At 38.3% G+C, this 14,858-nt stretch overlaps 2 protein-coding genes across 10 annotated transcripts in view; one reads left to right on the top strand and one right to left on the bottom strand.

The window, feature by feature from the left end:
* NF1 (neurofibromin 1) overlaps positions 1-14,858 on the bottom strand; it is a 330,198-nt gene that overhangs the window by 40,819 nt on the left and 274,521 nt on the right. For all 7 annotated transcript variants that reach the window (XM_070395208.1, XM_070395205.1, XM_070395211.1 and 4 more), the window contains 2 exons: positions 1,881-2,313; positions 968-1,308 (listed from right to left, as the gene is read on the bottom strand). In XM_070395208.1, coding sequence (XP_070251309.1) covers positions 968-1,308; positions 1,881-2,313 — 774 coding nt within the window. The remainder of the gene's footprint in view (positions 1-967; positions 1,309-1,880; positions 2,314-14,858) is intronic.
* Positions 5,578-10,117, top strand: EVI2A (ecotropic viral integration site 2A). 3 transcript variants are annotated; one of them, XM_070395216.1, is made up of 3 exons: positions 5,578-5,775; positions 6,260-6,307; positions 8,031-10,117. In XM_070395216.1, the coding sequence occupies exon 3, from the start codon at positions 8,052-8,054 to the stop codon at positions 8,748-8,750; it is 699 nt and encodes a 232-aa protein (XP_070251317.1). In that variant the 5' UTR covers positions 5,578-5,775; positions 6,260-6,307; positions 8,031-8,051; the 3' UTR covers positions 8,751-10,117. The 3 variants fall into 3 exon arrangements, with proteins under 3 accessions (XP_070251317.1, XP_070251318.1, XP_070251315.1); XM_070395217.1 differs by having other exon boundaries at positions 6,238-6,307; XM_070395214.1 differs by lacking the exon at positions 6,260-6,307.

Here is a 14,858-nt window from a genome sequence, read left to right as displayed (position 1 = left end):
ATACTATTAAATATGTGTAAGTACATAAGGATGACATTGTTATTTAAAAATGAGGAAACGAGCTCAGGTTCAGTACTTTGCCTAAAGGCATACACAACTGATCTATATTTAAACCAAATCTACTGAGTCCTAGCTGATTTGGCTCAGTGGATAGAGCATCGGCCTATGGACTGAAGAGTCCTGGGTTCGATTCCGGTCAAGGGCACATGCCCACTTTGTGGGTTCGATCCCCAGTGTGGATCGTGCAGAAGGCAGCAGATTCTCTCTCATCACTGATGTTTCTCTCTCTCTCTCTCTCTCTCTCCCTCTCTCTCTCTCTCTCTCTTCTGAAATCAATAAAAATATATTACAAAAATATATAAACCAAATTTACAGACTCCATAGACCATGCTCTTTCCTTATTTGTGTCCAGAGTATTAAGCCTAAACAGAACCAATTATCTCTGCTCAGATGACATCTATATTTATCAAGATTTCTTTCAATAATTTTGTTAAAGTCACATAGATGGAAAATATACAACAATGTTATTGTTTTGAGTTATGGAACATTAAGCCTTCCTTTGCAAACAATGATAATCAAATTTAACTGCGAGGGACCTTAATAGTGATATACATTGAACACAGGAAAACTTAATTAGAAGACTCAGAGGAGGGAAACTTAATTTGGGAGTAGACTTAATAAAAAACAAATTTCGGGGAAAACCCCCAAAAACTGCTACGTTGTCTGTTTCAGATGAAAGTTTCCTGGACAAAGAACATATATTGGTTCAGTGTGAATCACCCTATTCGAAATCCCACAGTTCATGTGAATATGCCACAGCTTGATGAGGTCATGCTGGTTAACCAACATAGCATACCTCCCAATTTACAGTATTAGGGTAGAGGCTGCTTTCACAGCTTACTAAGTGGTTCATTTTAAAAGCAATAAACCTTGAATAAAGTTGAAGTGCATTTTTTAAATAACTTACCGTAAACTAGGATCTGAACTGCCTAAATTAAGTAATGCGATGTTGAGCAGCGTTCCAGGGACATCTTTTGGCCGAATCTTGGTGTGCTGGGGGATAGAATCTGGCTGCGACAGCTCCCAGCGTGTCCGGATGTGAATGATAGACTGGACAATGGCATCACACTCCTGGTGCATGAAGGTGAGTGGTGTGCCCTGGTTTGCAATGGTTAAGGTGAACTGGTTCTCATCCACTAGGCAGATTTCTTCAATTTCCGAAGCATAATAGATATCATTGAGAAAGACTGACTGCCCCAGGACTTTTGTTCGCTCTGCTGAGGTTACCTGAACAGCAGTAGAACCAACCTGGAAAGTGGTGGTGAGAGGGTGGAGTGAAGAAGAATTAAATTTCATTATGTTGAATTGTAAGAGGCCCCAAACCAACCAACCAACCAACCAACCAACCAAAATATTATGTTTGCCATATAAGAAAGAGTTACCACCATCACATATGCAAATAATTATTGTAATAAATGCTCTCAAAGAGACTAAAAACATCAGAAAAAATTAATTTGTTTTTAAAAAGAGGTCAAGAATTCTATGGACAATTACTGATTTTATCCTGAAAGTTCTTGCTTCTCATTCTGCAAAAAGCATGCCATAATCAGAATTCTCACTAGATAATTTCCACTCATTTGTGCCATCTGACTGATATAGAGCAAACTGCCTTCTCTACAATACTCTTCTATCTCCAACCCAACCTAGAACTAAGTGTACACATCTTGTATCATCCACAGGACTCCATGAAGAAAGAAAGCTTAGTTCTCTCTCTGGACTTACTTTACATTTGTTACAGTACCACAGGGACACTTAGGAAGGCCAGCGTACAGTCTGGTTAGTCAAGAAAGGCAGTGAAGCTAACACAGAGTGGCACTTACTTTGATAGAAACCTTGGTGTCTTTGTGAGCCAGCCTGAGAGCATTGTGGAACACCTTCAGGTCCTCTTCTAATGCCAAGGTGGCAGCGGGTAGCTTCTGCTGTTCGTGCTCTATGTGCTCAGCCAGTTTCCCAGGACAGTCTATGAAAATGAGCCTTTTGCTGCCTTTGAGGCCAGTCAGCAGCCGCTCGTGATACTTGGTGTACTCCCTGACCCAGGAGTTACAGTTATAGATATAAACTGCAGAGACATTGTCATAAGCAAAGCCAGGAAAAACAACAAACCACTTAGAGAGAAAGTCCGTTTTAAAGCGATTGCTAGGCCCAGTATGGGTAAGGTCCACTACAATTTCATATGGCTTTGCATAATATGGCTTTAAAGTCAGCAAGACATGGTATATTAGCAAATCACCGTTGATCTGACCAGTTTTGAACCTAAAAAAGATGACAAAAAAAGGACACGGATTGTTAACAGAGTTCTGAATAGATACATAGATGCTACTAATCTGTTTTATTACTTTATTTTCTGATTAGCTTTCTAGAGAAAACTAACAATAAAAAATTATACAAAGTCTGGATCCTTTTATTAATCCTAACCCAAGGATATGTTTGGATATGTTTTTATTGATTATCAAGAGAGAAGAAAAAAGGGAGGGAGAGGGAGAGAGGGATAAAGGGTGAGAGGGAGAGAGAGAGAGAACATTGATGCGAGAGAGAAACATCGACTGGTTGCCTCCTGTATATGCCCCAACCAGGGATCAAAGCCACAACCTAGATGCATGGGATGATGCTCCAACCATCTGAGCCACCTGGCCAGGGCTGGATCCTTTTTCTAAAACAGTTGTTCTTTAGACATTGAGAAGTAATGCTGAAGTAAAACAGAAGGGACAAATCTCCAATTTGAAAACTTTGAGCTATGACAGTAACAACAAACTTGTCCATCACAGTCAATCAAGGAAGAAGGCAGTGGACACTGGTAAGTTGCCTCCAGGCCCACCAAACTTCCCAGGTGAACAGTCCGGGTGGGAATGACCCACTTGGAGCCCTGGAGAGAACTGAATAGCTTTGTGAATTCATTTATCCTATCTTGACCAGAGAGAATGGTTCAGTAGTGATCCAATGACTCAAATTAGGACAACCAGAGCCAAAGAGGCCCGATTAAGACACTGCAGTTTAAACTCTTGGAAATTTAGACTTATAAACAAGGGGACACAGAGCCCTGGGAGTTGTTAGCTCGTATCTTGAGATCTGAAGAAAAGCATGCCTAAAAACTGAAGATACGAAGCAGAGAAATAAAGAAACTGGGGCCCTGGCCATTTCATTTGAGTCCTAGATAAAGCCTCTCCTGGGATCAAATTTATCCCTGGACTATTCAGTTGTATGAGCCAATAAGTTCCATTTTTTTAAAATTAAGCCAGCCATGTTATTCATCTGTTGCTTATACTAAAAATAATGCTAAACAATGTGAGCAGCCAAGGTCAGGACCAACAGAAAGCCCTGAAGAAGCACAGTACTAGAATTTCAATCAAAACAACCTATATGAACTTTGGCCCAGTGTTCCATACTTGATGACTCTGGTAGTACTACTACAACCTAGGCTAAGATGAGTATCCTCACCTCAGAGCTTTTAATCTTGTTGGAAGTAAGATAAAAATGAGACAAGTTATATGATTTCAAAATAAAAGAGGCCAGCTGTTGTCTCTCAGTGGTTGAGCGTCAATCTATGAACCAGGAGGTCACAGTTCGATTCCTGGTCAGGGCACATGCCAGGGTTTCAGGCTCAATCCCCAGTAGGGGTCATGCAGGAGGCAGCTGATCGATATAATTCTCTCTCATCAATGATGTTTCCAACTCTCTCCCTCTCCTTTCCTCTCTGAAATCAATAAAAATATATTTCAAAAAATAAAAAAATTTCAAGATCAAAGAGAAAGTATGAGGTAGTATATAATCACTTATCTCTGCATTATTATTAATGCAGAGAAAAATAGTGCTATTAAGTTCAGAAGAGGGAAGACCAATACAAACTGGGTAGTCAGTGAAAGCTACTTAGAAGACACACCAGCTGACGTGGATAGGAGGAACTTCAAACTCAACAAGAGGAGGGACTAGCAGACCTCATGGAGAGAGGTAAAGAGGAAAAGAGATAGGTAACTAGGAGTGTTGAGGTCAACAGTCAGCTAGTTTAGCTAGAATGGAGGATTCACACAGAGAAGTTCTAAGAGATAAAGCTGGAAAAATACATAATAGCTAAATTGTGAAGGGACCAAAACTGTTCACCTAAGGGGCTTAGGTTTTCTCCTAAGAGCTCAGTATTCCTCAGAGTGTCACACCAGCATGAGAATCAGCTGTGGTGCCTGATAAAAATGCAGGTTCCTGGACCAAGCCCAGACCTACTAGTACATATAAATCTATGACGGGGGGCTTAGCAGTTTTCATTGTTTTTAAAAAAACCCTCTCATCTAATGGTTATTTGCATGAACATTTCTGAAACATTGCTATAGGTGTTAAGGAGTTATTCAACTCTAATTTTTAAAGAAAGGGGTGATATGATCAAAGGAAGTAATATATATATAAAGGAGTCAGGGCTAGTAAAAAAGATATTGTAGTACTCTAGACATGGCCTAATAAGGATTTAAAATACAGTCATGCACCACTTAACAATATAGGGAAACGTTCTATTTCATCGTTGTACAAACATCAGAGTGCGCTTACACAAACCTAGATGGTATGGCCTATTACTGTAATTGTATGAGCTATATTTTTATATGACTGGCAGTGCTGTAGGTCTGTTTACACCAGCATCACCACAAACACGTGAGCAATGTGTTGTGCTATGATGTTACCATGGCTACTAGTGGCAATAGAAATTTATCAGCTCCATTATGTATTTTTATGGGGTCACCATTGTATATGTGGCCTGTCATTATGTGGCTCAAAACTGTACTATGGTGATCATAAAAAAGAAACTGATCTAAGAATATAAAGGAAAAATCAACATTGTCTTAGGTCAGATCAGGGCTATAAGAAAGGACTTGAATTAAAAGGACTTGCTATATAACAAGCCTCTGAGATTACAAAGAATGTTGCTATCTTGAACAAAAACAAAGAGATCACGAGGGGCAGCCACTTATGGGAGAAAAATGAGGTGATGAAAGGACATTCAAGGGGAAGGAGAGAGAGAAGGGCGGAGCAGAGAGAGAAAGGGAGACAGAGACAGAGAGAGAGGCTGTGTGTGTTGTGTGTGTGTATATACACACACTAAACCACACAAAAGCATGTTCTGTCCTATATAATCTAAATTTACTACGTACTTTCTCAAATCGTTGCAGTTCCATAATTTGAGATGTGGGTTATGTATATCACTGTTTCTATTATTTGACCAATACCTCAGGTCTCCAAACTCATTTATCAAATCAATCTGTGCATACAAATAAAATTTTTAGAGGTGATTTTAATGCTGCAGGGAAAATGCCATTTCATCTTCTTTTGAATAATACTAATATGTCATCCAAAAGCTTATAAAGCAGGCATATATAATGAGCATAAGGTCAAAAGACATTAAGAGGAAAACCCTCCCTGCCCTGGAGGCGGGATTTGTTCCACAAAGCCTCCTGTCATGCCAGTGGCCAGCTAGACAAGTTAGAAATTCTGGTGTTTTTTTCCCCTGTGACATGTGCTCCAGTTGCAGAGAAAAGGAAATGTGTCATCATCTGTGGTTTGGTTCGAAAAGTGGAAAGCTAGCTGTACATGCCCTTTTTTGCTGCAGATTTACTTTAACATTCCTATTCCTCCAAGTCTGTTCTGCTTTATATTACTGCAAGCTGTGCTTAAAGACAAGAAAAGAAGTGGCTTATTAAAATAAGGTTATAATCAGATTTTGACCAACCATTTTGCAAGGTAGGTAATATGTATGGCTTTTCTTATGCCCTTTACTTATAACTTTGTACAGATTCGTGTTTGAGGAAGTGCTTCAAATAGTACCTAAGACTCTTACTAACAAAGTAGAATCATAAGTGATGGAAAATGTATGCTTTTTTTTTCTGTCCTGTTAGGTAAAACTTAAGTTAGAAATGAGAAAGATTTACTATCAATATAGAGTTTTAAATTAGAACTAGGAAGGATCTGAGTTTAAATTCTACAGTCAATTAGAAAGTTTGGTTATGAAAAAAAAGTTTAAAAAATAAATTTATTATTAATGCTTAGGCATTAAACATGTTATTGAAAATGACCAGAGATTAAAAACACACACAGACACTTTTAATAACATAACCTGGCCTTATTGGTTTAAATTAGGAATATAGACAGTCCTCTATTCTTGGGAACTTGTAAGAATAAGAGAAAGTCTCATTTTGTTAACAGTTTGTTTATTTGGGGATGACAGGACATCTGGCTGAAGACAATCAACAGCGGGCCCATTATCCATCCCGTGGTAAGCATTGTTAAAAGTGTGTGAATGCTAGGATGCGTACTACATTGTTAACAAACTAATGTGACAATAACAACCTACTTTAAATTATTTTACCATCTATGCAGATGGCCAGTCTAGTATAAAAGGATGGAAATTGCTTGCTAACCCAATTTAAAGTATTTCTCTGTGAAAGAATCATAAAGAAGGCAAAGATTTATGCCATTCAACTTAAAAATGGAAGCTGAACACTATTACGTAGAAGTCAATGCACCGTATCTTTCACTGTTTATTAAAGGTCATAATCCAAAAAGTAATCTTAATTCTAGAGCAGATAATAAAAGTTTTTTTTCCTCCCTACTATTAATAGGTGATATTATTTCAGAGGTTAATTTCCAGTTAGCATCATTTATTTATTATAAGCTACTTCTTATACACTATTTCTTATAAAACTGTGAAACTGACTAGCAGTAGCACCTATGTTGCTTGGGAGTTGGGTCAGAAATGAAGAATTTCAAGTCCCTCCTAGATCTACGGAATCAAAGCTAAATTAAAAAAGGAGAATAATCTAGTTTTTTTTTCTAGTTCCCTTAAATGATTACTAACAATAAAAATCTTAGAAAAGTAGCTCCAACAAACTGGAATATTATTATAAAAGGGATAGTTCAATAATGGTGGTAAGTCTTTCTGGCTTACCAGTCCCTGAACAGATATACCAGTTCTATTTAAATCACCAATTCTATGGTGGATAATGAGAATTAGAACAGTCTTATCCCCTTTGTGTACTGGCTTCCAGGGAGCTCAGAGCCACAACTGAAATGCAACCTTTTTATTTATATGTTGAGATGCTTACCATCTGCCTTGACTTCCCACTTCAGTCTAAAATCCCATGATCCTGAGGCTCTATTTCTATTTTACTGTATACTTTATTTTAAAAATTATGTCAAAATATTCACAGAAAAAAATGCTAGGCATAAATAATATAAAAAAGTCAGTAACTTTTGTTAAACCTTTGAGATTATTCAGAAGAGTTCTGCCTCTTTTTCTTTGTAATGCCAGATTTTTAGGCTGAGAAAACAGGCATGCCGCCTTTGGCCTTTGCTTTCGGAAAGCCACAGTCAGTCAGGGGATACAGAGGTGAAAAGAGAGAACCGCCACCATAAAATTGCTTTCACAAATCCTGGGGATATATTTCTAAGTACCAGCTTTATTCTAAGCTTCAAGATAAATACCCAAGAAGGAAAAATTAAAAAATATCCACCCTGAATTCCTATTTGAAGTCCATTTTCTTTTGGTTGCTACCACATTTCCCCTTTCCTGAGGAGGGAAAAAAAAGCTATTTTCATGCATGAAGCGAAATGCCTAAGGCCACATTTCTCCTTTACTATAAAGACTGATGACACATATGTTAGAAGGTGGGGAGTTTCTGCAAAAAAGGATCCTTAAATGGGGGAGGAATCAAAAAAAGCAGAAGTATATGACTCAAAGCTGAAGTCTAGCATGCTTAAGAGGGAGAACACAATATAAAACCATGGCATTCACTTAAAAGAATAACAGAAATTAAAACTGTTTCTTTATGTATAGCCTAATAGAAAAAAAAAACGGTTAAGAAGGAATTGCAAATGTCAGGCATGAGCTTGCAGCTTACTTGTAACATATCAGCTGTCTGATCTTTTAATACAATTACCAAAATCAGAAACCGTTAACTCTTTTACCAATTCTCAAATTATATTTCTATCCCCAACAGGTTACTGGCATTATCACGGACATGAAACACACAGGTCATTACCTGCACCTTGCCTTTCTGATGACAACAGTTTTTTCTTTGTCTTCTGGAATAAGAACAAACTATACCCATCTAGGGGCTAACAACACTACTGTCTGGGATCCAGATATTCAAAATAAGACAGGCAGAAACCAAAACGAAAACAGTAACACAAACTCTGCAACTCCTCAAGTAGATAAAAGGAGCAAGTCTACAAACATGCCTGAAATAGCAGCATCGCCTCACATCACATCTTTCACCCCTAAATCTGAACTGGAGCTTTATACACCTTCGGTTGCTAGGAACAGTGCTCCGACATTACAGAGCATCGAAAACACAAGCAAAAGTCACAGTGAAATTTTCAAAAAAGAAGCCTGTGAGGAAAACAACAACAAAATGGCTATGCTAGTTTGCTTAATTATAATTGCAGTGCTTTTTCTTATCTGCACCCTTCTATTTCTATCCACAGTGATTCTGGCAAACAAAGTCTCATATCTCAGGCGATCAAAACAAGTAGGCAAGCGCCAGCCTCGAAGCAATGGCGATTTTCTGGCAAGCAGCGGTCTATGGCCTGCTGAATCAGACACTTGGAACAGAGCAAAACAGCTCACAGGGCCCAACCTAATGATGCAATCTGCTGGAGTGCTCACAGCTACAAGGGGAAAAAAAGATGAAGAAGGAACTGGAAAACTCACTAACTAACAGATGCTTTAGTGAAGAAAAATGCAAAGTAGCAATGGGAAACGTTAGGAAGTAAAAATGAAGTCAGTTTTATATTTAATGTCAATATGTTGGTTTGATGATCTAAAATTTTACACGGCAGGCCTTGCAATTTAGAATTAAGCAGGTGAGAAGGGGAGACGTATGCCTGCTTACTTAAATTACTTAAACGGTGTACTTTTGTCCTGACACTGAATGTTTTAAAAAGCAGATAATAAAACAACCAAAAATGTAAGAAGATTTTAAAGACAAATTGAAGAAACTGACTAATAGAAATAGAAATTGACAATTAAATATTTCTTGTTCAGCAACAGTAGTTAGATGATCTTTGAAAATAAGTAAACTTTTGAATAGTTTTACTGTGTCCTTAGAGGCAAATATATGCTTCAACATCTAACAGAATTCAAATTTCTAACTGTATAGTTTAATGGTACCTTCCTTTGCTGAATGTGACAAAAATCCCTACCAGCTCTTAAATCAACACAGCTAATTTTATGCTAGATGTTTTCATCTTTATATATGACAAACATAAGAAAATGTTTTTCTACTATAAATATTTAATTAAAACTTTTAATTTTGTATAATAAATTAAGACTTTGTTAGAATAAAACTGACTACGTATATTTGCATTCACTTTACTATCTGAGAGAACACATGTAAAGCACAATTGAAACAGATGAGATTATGGCCACAACAGAAGACTACCTGTAAATGTAAAGCATATCTTACTGTTTACGTGTAACATACCTCTATTGTATAAATACTGCTCTTTGGATTATTTGTAGCAAATATCCGAAAGTTGATTTTTCAACTTCAAGGATGCCAAGTGGCCTAATAAATGACCAATTTCATTTTTTTACTATCAATGGGATATGAGCAAAGAAAAGGTGTGTGTGTGTGTGTGAATTTGGAAATAGGCTACTTTAGGTAAATATTTAGCCTTTAAAAAAGTATATTTTTATTTATTTTTTTAGAGAGAGAGGAAGGGAAGGGAGAGAGAGAAACATCAATGTAAGAGAGAAACACCAATCAGTTTTCTCCTGTACACACCCCGACCAGGGACCAAACCCAAAATGGGCATCTAACCTGACTGGGAATTAAACTGGCAACCTTTTGGTGCACAAGACAACGCTCAACCAATTGAGCCACACTGGCCAGGGCATGTTTAACATTTTAAGAAACTACATTCAGCTGAAACTGGTTTGGCGTCGGCCTGCGGACTGAAGGGTCCCAGGTTCGATTCCGGTCAAGGGCATGTACTTGGGTTGCGGGCACATCCCCAGTAGGAGATGTGCGGGAGGCAGCTGATCGATGTTTCGATGTTTCTCTCTCATCGATGTTTCTAACTCTCTATCTCTCTCCCTTCCTCTCTGTAAAAAATCAATAAAATATATATTAAAAAAAAAAGAAACTACATTCAAGTAAAATAATGACTTACATTTAAATAAAGACTTTAATCTTCAATTAAACATATTACAAAAAGTTGGTCTGAGAGACTTCCCAACTATTTACTGAACTTGACACAGCATATTAACTAAATACCAGGCCACATTTTAAAAATCACATTCCTTATTGATCATTTATTTTGGACAATATGCTAGCCACGTAGGAAAATATTTTATATATTTTGTATAACCACAATCTTACTCTCCTTTCTAGGTTGATGATTTTTATTCTGGTTGTGTATCAGAATCACCTGGAGTTTAAAAAACTCACCAATGCCTTATTCCCACCCTCTCCTTCTGATTCAATTGGAATGGGGTGAGATACAGGCATTGGTAATTTTTGCATTACTCCCTAGATAATACTGCTCTTGGTTAAATTCACTTCTTACAAGTTCTATGGTGCCAACGATCTAGGTTACATCTTAAAATGAGAGGGGAAAATAGAGCATTGATTTTATCATCAATGTATTACCATTTGTCATAAAGTTCATTCCCTAAATAACAAACCATATCTATATTATTCCAGATGAATCTAAATGTCAACAAAGTCCAAAGGAAGGCAAAGAATACTCATGCCAAGCATGGTGACAGGAAGGAGGCTGAATTTTGAGGGGTAAAAGGAATCAGATTGAAATGAAACTGGGCAGAGCTCTGGTTTTGTACAAATTAAAAATTTGAGATTATGTACTGGAATACATACTGATACCACAAAGCACTCCTTGAATCAAGTATCATATATAAATACTTGTTGGAAATTAAAATAATTTACTGTCTTTTTAAAAATAAGAAATTAGCTAGGCAACCAATATTCAATATACCGGTCAAACATTTTCTCACAATACAAGAAAGCTTCTACTACAGGATTAAAATTCATTATTCCTACCTTGGCTATTAAACTTGTATCCTCAGAATGATACCATCCAATGATAGCTTATGAACAAACAGAACTAATTCTTTCCAAACTTGGCAATGTTTAAAAATGAGAAGTTAAGATATGTTTTGAGTTCAAATGTTAAAAGTTATTTCTGAACAAAGACACTTTTGTTTTCTATCCCTGGGTATTATGATCCACACACTTAATTTAGGGATTTTAAAATAGTGAATCAAAAGTTTATAGCATTTTTATTATATCCTTCTCTATAGTAGGGACCCCTCAAACATTTTTTTGTACAAAGTAATAAGTTCTTTGCAGTTGAGAACTGGGTCTTAATAATCTGTGTTCCTCTGCAGTGACCAGGGGAAAGCAGGGCATGGTTTAACATTTACTGTTTGTTTCTACTGTAACACGTGCTATGGGTAGACACCTTACATTTATTTAATCCCATAATAAATTAGAAATTATGATCTCCATTTTTCAGATGAGGAAACAGGGTAGAAGGTGACCTGGCCAAAGAAATTTTTATTGAGACTGACTCCCACTTTTTTCAATATACTTTGCTCAGTTAACTTATTTAAAAAGTGATTCTGAACTTATTTTTCCATGGAAGTACCTACTTTGTAGATAATCAAAGAGTTATGGACTTGAACTCGAATATCATTTAATTGCTCTAACTGGTTTTGCTCCGTGGTTAGAGCATTGGCCCCGGAACCAAAGGGTCATGGGTTTGATTCCTGGTCAAGGGCAGATACTTGGGTTGCAGGTTTGCTCCCAGGCCCTGGTCAGGGTGCCTGCAGGAAGCAACCAATCGATGTGTCTCTCTCATATTGATGTTTTTTTCTCTCTCTGTCCCCCCTCCATTCCACTCTCTCTAAAAAATCTCTCCAAAAAATAATTTTGGGTGAGGATTAAAAAAAATCATTTAGTAAAGTATTTGGTCAAAAAATCCGAATTAGGGAGAAACCAAGATGGTGGCATAGGTAAACACCGGAAATTGCTGCCTCCCACAACAACTTCAAAAATACAACTAAAAGACAAAACGGACATCATCCAGAACCACAGGAAGGCTGGCTGAGTGGAAGTTCTACAACTAGAAGGAAAGAGAAAAGCACACTGAGACTCAGAGGAGCTGCGGAAGTAAAGTGCAGAAGTACAGAGGCGCACATGGAAAGGGCTGGCAACTGAGGACACGGTTGTCTTTTTGAATCGGGAGGGAGTCACAAGCCCCTGACTGCTCTGAACTCCAGTTCCGGGAAGTCTCTGGGGACCCAGACTCATACGGGGAGAAACTGGACTGTCTGGCAGTGGGCAGAACTCGGAACTCGAGGGAGGCTTTCTCTCAGAGGTGCTTGCAGCGATTACCGGGACACTGAGATGCAGGGCCCCTTAGGGCAGGGCTGAGGATCAGCCATAGCTGTTTGCTCCACCCTGTTGATCCCCTGAGACCCCACCCCACCCAAGCTGCGGCAGAGGCTTTTGCTTATGAATGCCCCGGCCCTTTGCAATCTGAAAATTACCTAACAAACTGCAGCTGGGCCAGACAGACCCAGAACTTCCAAGAGAAGGCCCAAGGCCCCACAGCGGCTTGCATTGCTTCACAGCTGGGCCTCATCTGGGCACCTCCAAACCCCAAACAAGAAAGGGGAATCTGCAGATCTCTTTGTAGCTCCTGCTGGGTAGCCTCAGGCAGAAGCTAAATTAGCACCTCCTTAGATCCAAGAGCCAGTGTACCCAGTGGTCAGAGTGGGACCATCCAGATTACAACTCCTCAGATCCATAAGGGACACACTCAGGGGGCAGACTCAGTGAGCGCCAAAGCCCCACTAAAGCAAGTCTTGCCCCATAAGTGTGTCTTCAGCACAGAAGTTCTCCCACCGTAGACACAGCTGATTCTCACAGCCAATTGGCCTGGAGGTCAATTCCTCCCAGTGATACCTACAACAATCAAGGCTTAACTACAACAAGACTGTGCACAAAGCCCACAAAGGGGTGCACCAAGAGTGTCCACCTCAGGTAATTGGGGAGGCTGGGCCATATAGGACACCTAGCACACAAAGCCACTCTACCAGCACAGGGAAGCATAAAAAATGCGGAGACAAAGAAACAGGTCACAAATGACAGAAATGGAGGAAAGCAAACTACTGGATATAGAGTTCAAAACCACGGTTATAAGGTTTTTCAAGAATTTTCTAGAAACCGCCGATAAATGTAGTGAGACCCTGGAGGATATGAAAGAAGACCAACTAGAAATTAAGCATACACTGACTGAAATAAAGAATAATATACAGAGATCCAACAGCAGACAAGAGGATCCCAAGAATCAAGTCAAAGATTTGAAATATGAAGAAGCAAATATACCCAACCAGAAAAGCAAAAAGAAAAAAGAATCCAAAAATATGAAGATAGTGTAAGGAGCCTCTGGGACAACTTCAAGCGCACCAACATCCGAGTTATAGGGGTGCCAGAAGAAGAGAGAGAACAAGATATTGAAAACCTATTTGAAGAAATAATGACAGAAAACTTCCCCTACCTGGTGAAAGAAATAGACTTACAAGTCCAGGATGCACAGAGAACCCCCCAAACAAAAGGAATCCAAAGAGGACCACACCAAGACACATCATAATTAAAATGCCAAGGGCAGACGACAAAGAGAGAATCTTAAAAGCAGCAAGAGAAAAACAGTCAGTTACCTACAAGGGAGTAGCCATAGGACTGTCAGCTGATTTCTCAACAGAAGCTATGCAGGCCAGAAGGGAGTGGCAAGAAATATCCAAAGTGATGAATACCAAGAACCTACAACCAAGATTACTTTATCCAGCAAAGCTATCATTCAGAATTGAAGGTCAGATAAAGAGCTTCACAGATAAGAAAAAGCTAAAGGAGTTCATCACCACCAAACCAGGATTATATGAAATGCTGAAAGGTATTCTTTAAGAAGAGGAAGAAGAAAAAGGTAAAGATAAAAATTATGAACAGCAAATACATATCTATCAACAAGTGAATCTAAAAACCAAGTGAATAAAAAATCTGATGAACAGAGTACACTGGTGAATGTAATAGAACCAGGGGCATAGAAAGGGAGTGGACTGACAATTCTTGGGGGGAAAGAGGTGTGGGGGTGCAGGAAGAGACTGGACAAAAATCGTACACCTATGGATGAGGACAGTAGGAGGGGTAAGGCAGAGGGTGGGGTGGGAACTGGGTGGAGGAGAGCTATGGGGGGGGAAAAAAGGAACAACTGTAATAATCTGAACAATAAAGATTTAATTTAAAAAAAAAATAATAAAAAATGTATACACACTTTGAAAAAAAACCAAAAACAAAACAAAAACAAAACACAACCAACCAAATTATACTTTTACCTGGGCTTTGCCTAAATTATGTATGAGGAAATAATATTAACATTTATTGCTACCTACTGCGAGACATTTGTACATGCTATGTTATCTAATTTAATCCTCACAACAACTCAGGAAGAGAAATATTCCTCCAGAGGAGGAAGTGGTGATTCAGAAGTGCAGTCACTTGCCTAAGGTCATACAAGTAAACAGAATTCATCATTCACGTCTTACAAAAGAAATCTCACTGTGGGTGATAACCCAACTGGCAGTTTTTCCTTAGAACATACAATTTGCTCTCCAAAGCTCTATTCTAAATATTTAAATTATAGAATCACAGTACTAGAGAGCCTCAAGTGTTTACTTACAAACATTAATTAAAAGCACTCAAATCATGTAGCTCCAAAATGGGTTTTAAAATAAGTTCTGT

This window comes from Myotis yumanensis, unplaced genomic scaffold (assembly GCF_028538775.1).
Source record: "Myotis yumanensis isolate MYYU_CA2020_CCGP unplaced genomic scaffold, mMyoYum1.0.hap1 SCAF_16, whole genome shotgun sequence".
NCBI lineage: Eukaryota > Metazoa > Chordata > Mammalia > Chiroptera > Vespertilionidae > Myotis > Myotis yumanensis.
Note: the sequence above shows the minus strand (reverse complement) of the source record. Positions and strands in the feature narration are given on the sequence as shown.

What these genes read in the sequence shown, in the direction of transcription:
- EVI2A (XM_070395214.1), top strand. Translation starts at nt 8,052, where the DNA reads ATGAAACACACAGGTCATTACCTGCACCTTGCCTTTCTGATGACAACA.